General features: G+C 36.6%; 1 protein-coding gene across 2 annotated transcripts in view; it reads right to left on the bottom strand.

Moving 5' to 3' along the window:
- RORA (RAR related orphan receptor A) overlaps positions 1–16,530 on the bottom strand; it is a 383,110-nt gene that overhangs the window by 117,993 nt on the left and 248,587 nt on the right. For both annotated transcript variants that reach the window (XM_074879966.1, XM_074879970.1), the window contains exon 2: positions 2,510–2,539. In XM_074879966.1, coding sequence (XP_074736067.1) covers positions 2,510–2,539 — 30 coding nt within the window. The remainder of the gene's footprint in view (positions 1–2,509; positions 2,540–16,530) is intronic.

Below are 16,530 nucleotides of genomic sequence, written 5' to 3'. Positions count from 1 at the left end.
CTAAACAGCAGTGCAGAAAACGTATATACACTTCACAAAGTGTCTGTAAGAATGTTTTTTGATTTTTTTTGCAGAAATTCTACTCTATGTAACTTGATTTGGATATGTTGTATATACTGATACAGAGTGACAGGTAAACTCTAGATGGACCTGATACACAGAAAACCTCTCCTTGTCATTTGTAGTTGCTAGCAACTCAGATTCGAGTTGTAATTTTCGCATTTAGGTGTTTATATAAATTTTTTTTCCAGGTCATTCCAAAACTGTGAACTTTGATGTCTACTTCTATTCAATAATTTAAAAAATTCTAGGCAATAAGGAAAAAAGAATGCTTATTGTGCGTGATGCTGAAATCATAAAGATGCACAATTCAAATAATTCCTGCTCTATGAGAATTTGTCATAACAGGAATAAATTCTACAAGAACTTCAAGCAAAACTGAATGAAACCTCATACATATTTGCTAGCAAACATAGCCTGCATTTTCACCATGCCAATTACAGCATATTGCTCATTCTATTTTAATCCTTTCTTAATGGGCAAGCTTATCTTTCCATTATTCAGGAACCTTTTTTATTCATGCTTCAGCAATTGCATGACAACTGATTAACAAATCGGGGAACCACTCTGACGGTTCTCTTAGATTAGCACAAACAGACTTCTCGACATAGAAGACTCTGGGACCCTAATTTCTGTCTTAACTAGATTAAAGGCCATACACGGTGAACAGTAGCTAATCATCTAACACAGTTGATGAATAAATCTTTTTTCATCATAGGCCTCAAACATAGCATCCACGAGATATACGTGATGACAACACTTTGTCAGTCTGGCATGGCTTGAGTATATTTCCTACGCTCTTTAGGTCTGTGGTGACTATTTAATCTTCCCTACAAAAAGCACCGAATACTGGAACTAGACATGTGACTCTTCTAGTGGGTCAGTACATGGCACTGCTGTATACAAAATATATAGGGTGATTTCAGCTGATTTCCAGGTGGAGTGTTACAAACCACCATGTACAGTCATTAGCCTCTATACAAGAGAGGCCCAAGACTGAGCTAGCATAAATCCCGAATTACTTACCACCTCTAGAGAGGGTGGTCGCTCCAGGCCAGGGTTGAGCTCATGGGCAAGGCTGTGCAAGGAAGCTGTCTGTACAATGCCTGGCCTGCGGATATACAGAGGACTTCAGTCTCCTGTACTGTCAATCTCAATCAGCATGAGCTCAAATATTCATCGAAAATGTAAGGGACAAATTCTGCCCTCAGATGCCTATCTGTAGCTCCCACTAAGTTCAATGGAAACCATATATGCATTCAGCCAAAGAGGATTTGACCCTAAGAATGTGTTAAGCAGCAAGCCCACCTAAGCAGAGGAGGACCGGCATGCTCTAAAAGTTTGTGACATTTAACACTTGCTTCAAAACTCATACAAATCAGCTTCTCATTTGAAATTCTTAAATCAAGCAACTGTATTTTGTAACTCTATGTGGTGACAATTTATAATCCAAGCCGGATTTTTCATTACTTGAATATTTTAAAAGCATGAATGAAATAGGAATGAAATTAATGTAAGACCCTTTATGACACCACTAACCCTAGAAGCTGCAATGAACATACTCCAAAAGCATAACCCTATTAAAATGTATACATCTTTGTAAATTTTGTGCAGCCTACCACCTGTTTTGTTAGAAGGCTTTCATGAGACTAATAGCCTCACCTTTAGCCTACTCCTGTTTCAGATCCTGGGCAAGTACAATTCCTGCACTACCAGATTTCCAAACCTCCACAGTATCCAAAGAATCTCAGTGTAACTCCTTCAGCTACAAAATGTAACATTTTCTTGGAATTGTGCTTTTAACTCACTGCAGAGTAGATGAGAGTTGATCCCCAATAAGGATGTCTTTGAAGAAGACTCGGAATAAATGTATACGTAAGTAAATGCACGCACCCACATCCATTTTCAAAGTTGCCATTTACAAGGACTGTTTATATGGTTGAGAGCAAAACAGTAACCTCCTTGTTTTCATCAAGAGCTCCTTAAGCACAAGCACAGAATGATTCACCTTACATATTAATGCATACGAAGGGACAGAAGACTTTCAATTAAATTATTTATTTTTATTTGAATCATGTTGCATATATAACAGACATATAAAAATATAACCATTCTCACCTGTATTTTCTGGATACGTTACTTATCAGCTAGCTGTAAGGTATGCATACTAGAATAAGGAATTCTGCCTTTCCTCACAACTTTCTTTTTCTGCTCTCTGACTTAACACATATGTGAACGCACACACACACATATATACACACACGCACTGTATATTCATTTAGACGACATTTCAGGTGAGGACTGGAACAACTCTAAAGCAGAAAACCCACCAGAATTTTTAAAACAGAGGCTTCTCAGACCAGACTGACACCTAACAGTCTGATTTCCACAGCACAGCTAACATGAATACCATTTGTAAAAGAAGGCCAAATCAAAAGATATTACTTACATGTATGAGTCTTCTTTGTTACAGAAATACCTGTAGGGAAGAAAGGATACCAATGTTAGCAAAGCGATCACTGAGTAAATTCTTTTGACATGTATTTCATCATTAAACTACTTTATTTCAGACACACAGCGGCCACTCTAAAAAAGAAATGAAAATGACAATTATTTGTACATTAGAGGTGGGAGGATCCCCCTTCTTTGCATGCAGACTTTAATGATATATTCTCTCCTTACACCTCATCAATAAACGTTTCAACACGTATTGCTTAAATTTTGCTGTTGGAATGCATATCTACATGCTGCTGTTTTAAAACTGCAGTTGATGCAAACAGAAGATACCAACAACACTATGGAAGCCCCCTTTTATTTTCCATGGTTAAAAATTTTCCCACACTCATATTAACTAGTGCACATCAAACTACCCAGACAGAACAGATTTGAGCAGCACAACAATTCTTTTGCTATGTTATTAAGTTCAAGTAGTTCTTTGACTGCAAGCTGTAGCTTTCGCTCATTAAAACCAAATGAACAGCTCTCACAATAACTTACCATAATACCAAGCCAGATGCAAATATCTCCAAGCTGTTAAATATATACTTTCTGAAGTAATAAAGATGTTTTTATGCTAGACAGGCATGTGGCAGCAATCACCAACAATGGTCCAGTGCCAGTGAAATTTGAGGAGCATTTTAAAGAAAGCCACAGAGTGAACAGAACGAGGCAAAATTCATAATACCAAATAAAGATAAAATTAACTCTGTTAAATGTCATGGGAATTCATGCTTGAATACAAACAATATTGTCTCCACTTTAGGAGATAACTGGTACTGTACTCAGACCCCTCAGTATTTAAGCTTCACTCTCCTTGGGGGGGAATTTTATGAGAAGAGAAAGAGGTTACTGGAAGCAGTACAAGTATTTGAAACATTTCATTTGTGATTAAGGCCTGTAATGAAATTTTGGAATTTGAATTGTTTGGCTTAGTATTAATGAAAGACAGAGAGACCTGAATCTCCTTAGCTACCCTCCTATTTCTTTAACCACCTCTTCAAATACAAATTACTATGGAAAAAATAGGCTTTTCTTTCAGGCTGCTTTGTTGTGGAACATCTCAAGGAGGCAGTAGGTTATAATAATTCAGAAAAATATAGATACATAAATCCACAATGCCAACGCCAAATATGTAACTATCAAGTTTATCATAAATGTCATGAGGATTTTTGTTTTAGTTGTACTTGTGTTGCTATTGGCCTTTTGATGTTGAACCACCAAGTTCTACAACTGTGAGCACTGGAACCTTTCTTTTTCCCTGAAAAGAAAAGCTGAGAGGCTCCAGGCTTTGGGAAGAGAACTTCTGAGAAGCTCCTTTGAGTAATTTTCTACGTGTGAGACACTGATAAGCAATTTACAAAAATCAGAATACTAGAACTTGATTATGTACGTGTACTGACTTAAATTGGAAAGTCCTGGGCAAATCTGCACATTCCTCATACTAGGAATTAGGGTAGTAGCCTCAAACTGCAGAGCCAGTATAAGCAATAAGAACAAAAGGAAAACAAGCATTAAAAAAATAAAAGCTTTTAGTTACATAAGTAGCTACTACAGGAGGCAAATTCATATTTTGTAAGAGCCAGCTTTCTTGGATTATCATTCCAGTCCAATCACTACTGGCTGGTTCAGAGTAGGTGGAGAGGAGAGGACAGCTGTGTGTGTCAAGGAGGTGAGCGTTATAGGAACGATAGCTTGGGGCAAGAAGAGGGGCGGAGTGAGAGGAAGCAGAGAGATGAGAAGTATGTATGTCAAAATGCACGAACAATGTCTTGTGCACTCTTTGGTATGAGTGCAAAAAGCTCCCTCTCTAGTTTTTTCTAAAGGTCTTCCTTACCCTTTGAATTTAAAATTACAGCTGTCATTAGAACATTTGTTCTTCCACCAAGGAAGAGCATTTTTGCTGCTGTTTGACTTCTTGAGTGACCACTGAACAGCATGTACAGCTCCTGACAGTCTTCATCGTGAACTGTCCTAAGATTCCCTAGGCAGAAGTACTTGCTCTGCCCTTGCCTATCTGGCCAGCTCCTACAATTTTAAGGATGTTTTACGGAATGGGAAATGCAGAGAAAAAGGTCTTAAATCTGAACACCATTTGCAAAACTTCCTCTCCCAACACTAGTGCTAATAAATGGATACATCAGTGCTCTTTCAGCATTATGGGAGCCATATGTGTACTTTTCTCAGAAAATAATGCTTTCTGTAAAATCACTTTGAACAGAAAGTGCTTATGCTGTCACTTCTGATTACTCACAGCCTCTTCACAATGGGATTTGCCACAGCACAAAACAGACTTAGCTGTATTCGCTGACTGAGGGCCTACTTTCCCCTGATACATGAAATAGGGATGGAAATATTAGTGCTTATATATTTCTACCTATTTTTTTTTTCAAATGAGATTAGTGGTGGGTTTTTCCAATCAGATGTTTCCATAATAATTACCGATTACCATCTGATAAGGCCTTTTAGCTGTTTTATGCAGATATTTTTAGATAACCTTTTAAAACAACAGTTTAGAGGTAGGCTTTTTTGCATCTTCCTCATAATTACACTGGTAGTTGCAGTGAAACCAAAGTATTTTGCTTTGAACTGTGGTTTTACACAGACTAACTGCAATCTGGTGGAACAAGGATAAATGTTGCCAGTGAGTTCAACAGGATTAGATTTAAATTAATCAGGAATCTTTACTTACGTTAAAATGAGTTGTGAATTTTTAAGAAGCCTTCACTTTCACACCAGTGACTGTATGCGACTAGAAAAACTGAGCAAAAAATGTACCAGCATATCCAACCAGTTATTTAGGTTAGATACATTATAACTAGTGCTTTAAATATAAATATTAAGTATGCAACACATTCCTACATCATTGCCATCAGTTTTAGTTTTAATGCAGGAAGTCGATGACTCTGCTATTCAGAACATTCAAGAAGTATAATAATCTCCTAGAAATTAGTTTATTATGAAAAAAAATAGTCTGAAAACTACTTTAACAAAAAGGGGAGTTACAAGATCTTTGGCTTTCTTTGGGCCCGTGCTAACTCCCACTTGCGTATATATTGCGAATGCCTTTCCTACGAGCCGTATCACAGAAGTCTTATGCAGACAACTCCCCAGTTCTTTGGAAATCAACAGGATCTCAAGAAACTAATTCCACAAGTCCAACATACATCAGTAATATTCTTCACAAGATTAGGCATGATTAACTGAGATTGCTCTCATTTGTAAATATTTCTGGGACTGGACCATCAGTTTATGTAGATTTGAGTACACACTATATTATAAAACCTAAACCTAACACACCACTGAAAGACAAATGTTTATTTAATTTTAATAAGCGAAGCACAAAGAACCTACTGATTCCTTTCAAAATGTTACTTAATGTAAAATCCCATTTTTTTAATGGGGTTCATTTCAAAATGTGATAGACTGGAGTTACATGTGACCACTTGCCACTATTGGTACTATCCTAAACAGCCAGCTTTCCACTCTTATTTAACAAAGTAAAAAAAAAAACATAAAGAGAGGAAGAAACAACCCTAACTTCACTGTTGCTAATACAGAAAGACTTCCTGACTTAACCAACTAGACTTCAAAGTAAAGGAAATGTCATGAAAATACCACAATATATCACTGCCATGGTTATCAGTGAGTGAAAGTTTCAGTATTACAGTTATCACAGAATTTATCACTTCAGCAGTGCAATTTGACATTCCTGATCAACACCAAATCTTAAACAAATTAACTTCTTAGACATTTTCACTATGCAATGCTCTTTGCAACAACAATCGATTTTTTTTAAAATGAAAGGAATTCATACACTATTCCCTTTCCCCCTCCCACTAGCAATATATAATTTGCCATGATGGGTGGTATTTACAAAAATAGCTTTCTGGACACAATGAACTTTGAAAAGAGTATCTACTAACAGAGACAGGATATTCTTTTGCAAGCGGTTAGCCTGACTGACCTTCACTAGCCAACTTCAAATAGAGATAACAATGTCTTCAAGTACAAAAAGAGACTCAGATATTTTATACATCATAAGCTATTTCTCACAGTTGCCCATCCAAATAAAGAGGCATAATGAAACACTGCTTACTCTGTGAACCCAGATCCCTGCTGCTGTTGTACAGTTGTCAACTTCCCATATTTCAAGGGGAAAACATACTTTGATGTACAGAAAGATAAGTAAAAAGTCCCCTGTCTGGCAGAATACATTACTCTGCAAAATATCAAAGGAGGATATTCTTGAGTGCAATTTTCTTAAACCTCCAAGAAAACTCTTTCTCAGAAGTTTGTATGGATAAACATATGCATCACTGGCAAAGCTTATAACTAATCTCCAGGACTTCTGTTAAGCACCATTTTATTTCCTTTGCTTTGCTTTTTGTGCAAAAATCAGGTGATTAACATTGGTCTGATGACAGTATATCTGTGTAGATGGTATATGTATATGATGCTTTGCTCATGTGGGTGTGTGCACACACACACTTAGTTTCTTCTACCCTCCCCTCAAGCCAGCATTATGGCTCTAGTGTGTTTTGGAACTTAGTCATTTTATGATGGATTGAAAATCTTGGAAAAAAAAAAAGTTAACATTTTAAACTCTAAGCCTCCTGCCTGACATATTGTGTAAAATCAGAAAGAAAATGTATTACAAGCTTGGATCCCACTGTGTTTCATCCTGTCATTCCACTTCTTTTTCACTCTGTCACTACACAAAGCTACCAATTAAGGTGGAAGATTATATGTAACACTCGGGCACTTGCAGAGAACCTACCAAAGCAGAATAATAGATTTGAGTGCATTCAGAAAGGAGTTCATTCTTTTAGAAACTTTAATAATGGTTTATATTAAAGTCTGTAAGGATCTCTGGCTTGAAGGAATTTTGTGATCTTTCTAGGCCATTGTTTACAGTGACCAAGGTAAAAATAACATACATACAAGTACTGTAAATACAACTTAAGTGAATCTAACCAAATAAAATGATGTTGCAAAACAGTGTCCTTGTCTAGGACAGGAGAGCTGCTAATGATGATCAGCACACATTACTGAAAGTGCTCCAAGTAATCAAGTAATTTCAGTATTTTGTTTCAAAATTTTTAATGGATGCTAATGCTTATAGTTCACTCAAAAGAGAAATAAATGATGTGCTAGGGTAGAAAGGATCAAGGACAACATCCACTAGGCATGTAAGAGCAAAGGAACTTTCCATAATCACTTGGGGGGGGGGGGGGAAGCTTTTTTTTTTAAAAAAACAACCCAACACTTCAAAGAATATAACCATAATTTTTTAATATAATATTCCCATTCTTCCCAGACTTGTTTACAGCTTTTACTGAAAAGGAAAGAGCTCACCATGTGAAACAAGAGTTTTTCAGCAGGTCTAGATCAGTCTTTTGTTGTCAAGTTCATAGGCATATACCAAAGTCCAAGGAATCAGGATTGACCTAAATGCTTCGGTACTGAAAAAATCAGCCTTGCTCTCCTAAGATTCACAGCTGTTTCGTATACATAAATTTTATCAGACCATTATTCAGAGTTTTATTTTTGTCGTGTTGCTCTAGTCTTACTCCTAGAATCATTTGGTTATATCAGAATTAGCTACAGAAAACTTTCCGCAATACAGTTTTTTACTTTCTACTCAAATACAGATGCAAGATATTTGAGACAAACATTTAAAATCCAAGAATTTCTTAAAAAATATTTTGGTCTTATTTTACTGAGATAGATGACCTTTTTAGCCCTTAAAACTCAGACTGGCTGTCTGATTCTGGGAGTGACTTGCTGCATCATCTAGTCATTTTATGACTTCATTTTTCAGTAGCTGACAGCCTCCCCTGCCCAATATTCCTTAAAATGATAGTAGCACCTGTGAAAACATGAATACAAATCACTGCAATTCTTTCAAAGTTACAGAGTAGTCATAAGAGAGTAAACACCACTATCATGAGTTATTCGTCATCTGTACAATTCTCAGTTAAAAAAATTCCCTGTTCTTTCCAGATTTTTCCCAAATCAAAAATTCTTAACAGATCCCAAACCAATTTAAAACCTCTGATGTTCAAACTGCTCCAAAAGAAACAAGAATTTAAGAAACAAATTCAAGTTCCAAGTGTCCATTTTTAAGGCTGAGATGACAATACTGTTGTTATTACAGATGCACTTACTGTTACCCCAATATTAAAATACTAACTTCTCATTTGTGATTAATATGGAACAAACCATTTCCCCCTAATACTATTCTGGATAACTGACCACATGCAACTCCTTGTTTCAAACCTGCCTAAAAGCAATCTTTTCTTAGCTGCATGGAAACCTTAGATTAATACTCATTCAATGCTGGACAAGAGTGATTTTTTTATGTGTGGATCTCACACATATACAGTTACTAGGCTCTGGCATTATATGTGACTGCTGGCACAGAGTGCTGAGTTTTTTCTCTGATGTGAGATTAAATACTGAACAAATCTGAGAAAATGTCAAACAAAACTCTTAATTGTAAAGACAATGATGTTTAACCACTTCTTCATTCTTGTACAACATCACCGAAGGCCTGTCTGAGCTTTAATGTTTATTTTGTCCTTACAAAGAAACTGTCTTAGATCAGGAGAAGCGCAGTGAAGAATCTTCATTAAATAGCCATTATATTCTTACGTGACGAACGTCACCACAGAAAGCATAAGAAGCTAAATATCCATCCCACATTTGTATGTATTTCACATATTAAAAGTCAAAGATAGTTCAGAACTGTATGTAAGAGTGTATTTCCTGCAGGAGTCTTTATAGAGAAACCATGAATTACCTTTCTTTTAATTACTATTACTTACATAACTGAGGAAATCACAAAGTAAGGGTGTCAACATAGTCTTGCAGAGCGCAACAGTTACATTGACAGAATCCAGCCAAATGTCCAAAGATGCATAAATTCAAGCAAGCACCTACAGTTCTTGAAATAGACTACAAAGTGTAAGGAAAACCAGTATTTCTTAAAAAACTGTCACAGGCTGTCTTAGTATGGTATATTTACTTAAACTGTGAAACTTACTGCAAGTCACCGTTTTACATAGTTTTAACAGTGGCAGAACTTTGTCAGGAGTACGGCAGACACCACCACTGTAAGCACTATACTTTTTCTTCCCCGTGACATTCAAAGAACAGAGTCTCCTTCAGCTAAAGGCTCTGTCCTATCAGCACACTAACGGGAACAATTTGTTTACCTTGCACTAGATATACAGGCAAGAAGCCCTGTAATGTGTGTAGCTTCCTGGGTGGAATCAATCCTCACAGCTGGCCCTTCCTACCATTTGATTCATTGACTACAGTTCTACTTTCTTTCTACTTAGTGTGATCTTGGACAAAGAAAATATCCCAGCAGTTGTGAACAATTAAATGAGTAGCACCATTTTTGCAAACTCCCTGCTAGGTAATGTTAGGAAGAGTCAAACAGCACCATTTGTAAAAGCAGCAAGTTTGGCATGTGCACACACACACATGGACATGCCATAGTCCATACTATTGTACAGGTAATAGCATGGCTTTCATCCTTCATTTTGAAGCATAAATTACATTTTATTTGGCTGCACTCCCAGACCTATGCTATCAGGCACCTCATCCCAAGAATACTTTTGAAGTAATTTCAAGGCAATATTTTACTTAAACAATGCACACTCCCTTCTTATGCCAGCCTTTTAGACTGCCTTGTTCAAGCCTACTGACAACTTAATATTTAAAAGCATGATCCAGGCCTCAAAGAGTTAATGGTATTTTCATAAAATCCAGAAAATTATCAAACTATAAATAAAAATTGTGGGTGGGAGCTATCTTCCTGTATGTTAACTCAGGCCAACCGTTTTCAGTCATTTCTCCAGGTGCATGGAAATCTAACTGTCCTTAGAGCAAAACTGAAATTCTCAGAGAGGCCTAGGAGCTGAGATATTGGCTGAGATAGCAACCACAAGGCTGCAGCCGTCCTGATTACGCCAGTTCTCACCTAGAGGCAGTCCTTCAAGATGGGAGATAAAAGCAGCCTCAATGCCCCAATTCTGTGCCTTCAGGTAGCTACAAGTATGATGTGAACATTTTCACACAGGCTGCCAAAGCTCTTTCAGGTACGCAAACCAAACCAAACTGAAACAAAACCAAACAACTATCAAACGTGTAGTTGTAGTCTTTGTTACTTGCATTTTGTGCAATAGGAACTCACTATCTAAGAATACACTGGATTATGATTTAAAATGATCTGATGGATATTCTTACATCAGGGAAGGAAAATAATTGGTTTCTATTTAGAACTCATTTTAAAATGTAGTTGTAGGTTATTTTTCTTCTTATTCTAGCCCATAATATGGTTCATTAAAACCTGTCATATTTAAGAATATATCCATTTATCTTCTATGATCTCACTGATGCTACAGGAGACAATCAATGAAATCTTCTCATTTCTATGACCAGAAAAAAACCTGGTAATGAGTTGTCCAGAAGTAGAATATGATCATAAAACTCTGGAAGCTGTATACATTCATAAAATACAACAAAACAAGCCCCCCAAAAGAAATAAATTTCCTTAATTCATGAGTTACTGATCCATGCCCAGTGAATGTTGGTGCTGCAGTGCGCTACCTGCTTTCAGATACAGTGTTTGTATCTACAAAATTAATCATTTAAGATTTAGGCCTCCAGCTTTCAGTAATACAAAGTAACAAATATTTACCAGTCACAGAACCCAGTCTTGTTGAGCATTAAGCTGTTCATAGCATACTGCAACATGAGCTATTTCATATGGCAGAATCTATTTGAAATAGCATTAATATTCCACATAAAATACTCTAAATTTTACAGAATGCAAATACATTCTGGAGAACAGTCTGCTGCACTAGCCACACACTTCTCACCCAGCTGCCCTTTCTGTAGATTATGTTCTAGTATAAATAAAACTATTAGAAGTTGTCACTCATAGATGTCTGTACGCACCCTGGAAGTATCTTTGTCCAGTTCTCTCTCACACAATTATGTAGCATTTCTTTTGGAGAAGTATCAGCAGTTGCAATGTCAATTCTTTCCATTGTCCAGATTTCCACTTAGTGTAACTGTCTGCATTAAAACTCATTTAATATTACATCACTTGAGATGGGAGTGACTTGTCAGCATCAGGTACGGTCTGTGTGTCAGTCTGACACCAAACCCCAAGGATTCTTCCGATGAAAGGAAAGAAACGATAGCATCATGTTCTGAAGTATACTTCCACAGCAATATATGGTTTTAAATGATTGCATCTATGTACCTCTTTCTTTAAAATCAAAACAAAATTTAAAAATAAACAAAAAGGGCAGAACTGTTTTGGACTTCAGAAACTTCAAGTCTACATCTATGCATCTATCCTCTTTTTTACAAGAGCTTAAATCAAAGCTCGCAGCCGAAATACTTGGTTAGTAGGTATGCTGCAACATGCCCTGCTGGTTAGTTGCATCCAAGTATTCTCCCTCCTTTTGGTCTTAGTCAAATACGTTCACTTCTCTTGAAATAATGAGATCATCAAGACTGCTGTAATTCCAAAAATCCAAAAACTCATTACCAATTCAAATGTCAGTCTTAACTGCCTGGTTCTCAGGAATAACCATGAAAAGAGAGAGTGTTCACAGATGAGTTCTTTCAAATAAGTAACATTTACCTAATTAAAAAGTATATATAACAATTCTTCTAACACCTTTCTATAAGATTTTAAATTTGTACACTCATCAGTAAAAGAGATAACCACCTACAATTTATTAATGTATTCAAAGCAGAGTAATATTTTTGCATGGCCAAATAAAAATGCTACTTGTTTTTGCCCCTTTAAGCCAATGGCAATTGTATATGGCAGGCAATTTCCGGCAAATGGAAGTCCTCATGGAAACCCAGTATTAGAGCATTAAGTATGCTCTTAATCCACGTCAAAACAGAATTTCAGCTTCATAGAGTGCTGAATAAAGTGAGGACAATGGACAAAGATTATTGTTAGCATTGCAAAGATGCCAGTGCCCATGAGAAGAGTACCTTGCTACTAAGTTTTGACTGTACCACATTCCAATGCCTTTAAGCAGTTCCTTCTGTCCTGTGACAAATACTACTTGGTCAACTCTGTGACGACGGTCATTTCCAATAAAGAACAGATGCATCCATGGAGTATTCAAATGTACAACTCCGATAGCAGTGAAAGACCTGATTAGGTAGTAAAACTGGTATGGAAAAAGATATAGGAAAGTTACAAAGTAATTGAAATTTGCTATATATTTTATCTGAAGGATGGCATTTTGACTAGCACAATCCCCCCTGACACAACACAGATATGGCTTCTCTGCCGAGCTGGAAAAAAATGGTGTGGGAGAAGGAGACTATGAAGTGATTTATCAACCCCATTTGCTCTGACATACAAGTCGCTCTGAGAGATCTCTAATCCAAATATAGCCACAATAAAGTCCAGGTTAACTTTTGAGAACAACCAGGAATATCATACAAGGTGATATGCTTGCAAGCTACAAGCACTTTTTTTTTGGTCAATTCCTTGTCTAACTTACAATCAACCTGTGTGATTGAACTTGACCAAGTAAATTCTGTGACTGACTATAAGTAAAGGTGTAATGCTAAGATTTATCCCACACCAAAAAGCAGGAACCTCTGCCATGGGTACTTTTTATGTTTTCCTTCATGTTACTGGGTTGGCTTTTTTGCAGTACTTCACATCATCAAGTTAGTGCTTATATATCCTCAAAACCCAAACACTATCTGCAGTTTGCAGACAAAGAAACAGAAACTAAGTACTTACATAACTGCAAGTCATGTATTTATAAACTGGGTTGCCTGGTTCATAGCAGCAATCTTAACTCAAAAACTCTCCAAGCAAGGATTTTTGCACTGCATCTTTCACAATCAGTTCATGACTTCATCAAGATGATGGAGATATCACAAGATTAAGCACTGTAATGTGTCTGAGGACCAGAATTTTAATGCTGCATCTCATACTGTAACCCACATATATTTTAGAAATGAAATTTGGGCTGCCATTCTAAAAGTAGTTCATGTAATAATGTGCTAAAGTCACATTATTATATGCGTATGTGCTAAGATCTCATCATGAACACATACAAAGTAAATATTTCCTAAAGGTTTTTCAAATTATCCTATAGTGTTGAATAAATAATTTCACACTGACTACAGAGAATTCAGTGTTGCTTTGTAGATTTCGACAGGATTTAAAATGACAGCTGTCTCATAAGGTAGTTATTTCTCTGCCATGCAAGCCCTTTCAAAATCATGAAGGAATTTTATTAGGCTGACTGAATTCCTTGGTTCACCCCAATGACTTTCATCTACTTAACACCTTGGATGAGTTTGGCCCATTGTGCATCAAATGAAGCCAACTCTGAATATCAGGTTCTTACTATAACTGGAGGATTATTTTAAGTTTAATTGAAAGGTCATATATATTTTTAATAAGGAGCATATTTTCTTTGCTCAGTTGTTCTGCAAAGTATTTATAAAGTAATATTTTTAATCCAGAAAAATTGATTCCTTACACATTACTTCATCTATCCTAACTAAATACTTTAGCTGCAATGTGCTTGTACATTTGCCTTTCAGTATTCTTCTGAGACTGACTGTAACTTTTTCTTTTTTTATTTTAAAATATACTGAGGTTGAATCTCAACTTTTCATTGCTTTGCTCTCCTGAGGAAAAGAAGTAAGATTCTATTATGTCGTCTTCATCAGCTTCGATGAATGAGGGGAAAATAGGGAGAGGGAAGGATTTGTGCTAGAAGTTCATGCAAAATTTGAGACTTGAATATAGCACAAGTAGCACTTCAACACTTCAGACATCTTCAGTGCCGAGACCCCTGGAGAGTTGAGTTTAAATCACTAAACTTATTTCAGGAAAGGGGAGAACACTCTGGAGAAAAGTCTGTCGACTCCAGCAAAATTAATAAACTGGTTGCTCCTGATGTGAACTACATTTCTTGACAGGAGTCTGACAAATTTCTAATTCCCTCTTAGCTAGCTTGTGAATGCTACACTTGTTGCTCCTTTTTAACAGTTATTTAATACTACAGCACAACAGAAGTGATAAAAATTGCTAAGTTTCACTCACCTTGCACTTTCAGTGCCAGTTATAACTGATGGAGGAAAACTATGACCTTCCTCAATGTCTGTTGAGAAGGGCGGCCTACTCTTTCCTCATTTAAAATGTTCATGTACAGAAAAAAATGTTTAATCCCCATTAGGTAATTTTTGTTTAAAGAAATTGTAATTAATAATTTGAAACATCTCAAACAGAAGTCCATAACATTATGCATTTTTTACTAAAGACAGGGGCCAATTATCTTGTCTCATATGTGCTACAAATCTAAACAGAATTGGTGAAATTTATTTTTCATCTAACTGCATTCATCTAGCATAATTACACCCCAAATTTGGCTGGATACTCACTTTCCAGAGTTTTTCTTTTCTCCTTCTTATTAAAGACCATTGCTGGTTTCACTTCCATGTGTTTAGGATGCCAGCTGTTTTGCAGTGCAGTGCACTGCTGTGATGGTTGGTGATGTACAGTACAGCCAAAATCTCAGCAGATACCTGTACTCAGGGACTAGTGGAAAAGCTTAATTCCTTTACAGAGATGGTTATGTTCCAGAATTCAAATGCAGCTCATAATATATTTATATGTTTTAAGAAATAGAATAAGGTGTTAATATCCCCTTGAACTAAAATATATTTTAGAATTTCTATAATAAAAATACCTATGAGATATCTAAATTACACTAAATAAAGCCATAAAACAGATTAGAATGGAGTCCATTTGCATTTTGTAACTGTGCCACAATAATAACATATACTAAAAAGCGGTATTTACCACCTCAGGAAGACAAGTCAAAAAGAACATGCTGAATCAATGCTCCCAAAGTGACACAGTTACTTTGCAGCACAAAGGCCCTTTTTATTATTGCGAAATAAGGTTTTGTTTGCTTTAACTATTCAATTATAGAGCACAGATTCCACCCCGATGTATTTTTCACTTACATTAGGGCTCTAGCATGCCTGTAATTGTATGGTAAGGTTAGTATTTTTCTGATGATCCTGGGCTGAGGAGCACCCGTCCATTAAGTAAGAAAGATCTTCCATTAGGAGATTTAAAGAGTTTTCCTTAAAAGCTCTACTCAAAAGTAGGAAAATATCGGCTGTGGATAAAAAAGGGGAGGAAAGATCATCTTATGTTAAGAAGTGTCCTAAAATACCTCGTAGATATGTGTACTGTACACAAAAACAATGATCACGCCACAGCTATAAGTCCCTGAAAAGTACAGGTGGGACTCTGCACTTGTTACTCTGGTCTTCCAGCAGCTCTGTTAATTGGCAAATGTGTGTTCCTGTTTACAGCATATGACAGTAAATCTGTGTGTTGCATCCACCACTCCAAAACCCTCTACTGCAATGCACACGGGCTTCACCCATAGATTTGTGGAATGTGATTTGCAAAGCAGCTTACTGCCTACCAGTTCTCAAATCCTGGCTGGGTTAGTCTTGTCCATTCATTGAGATGTGAAAGGTTTCTTGTTTATTATACATTAAACTTGAAATGCAGGAGAGTACTTAAAACAAGCATTTACCACTTTCAATATGTATGTCAACTTGGCACAGAAAAAAGAAAGTTAATTTTAGATGTAAGCCCCAAGCAAAAATCCTGCTTCCAATGCACGTTTCAGACTGACTTGAGCCTTTTTTTCCCCTCAGTGCACTGAACTCATGGAAGCTATCAGTGTCATGTATCTCTCTTCTTATACATAAGCCTGTGGGAAGAGACCTGTTCCTGTGACTTCAGTGAGCTGATACGATTGACACAGCATGGTTGAACCTGCCAGGCTGAAGTTATTTGGTTAAGATTTCAACAGTATGCACTAAGACTTGAAGGACCTGTACTCACATTCTGGTTTTGCCATCAATTCC

This window comes from Strix uralensis, chromosome 11 (genome assembly GCF_047716275.1).
Source record: "Strix uralensis isolate ZFMK-TIS-50842 chromosome 11, bStrUra1, whole genome shotgun sequence".
Classification (NCBI taxonomy): Eukaryota; Metazoa; Chordata; class Aves; order Strigiformes; family Strigidae; genus Strix; species Strix uralensis.
The sequence above is the reverse complement of the archived record's forward strand: the minus strand, read 5'-3'. Positions and strand labels throughout refer to the sequence as shown.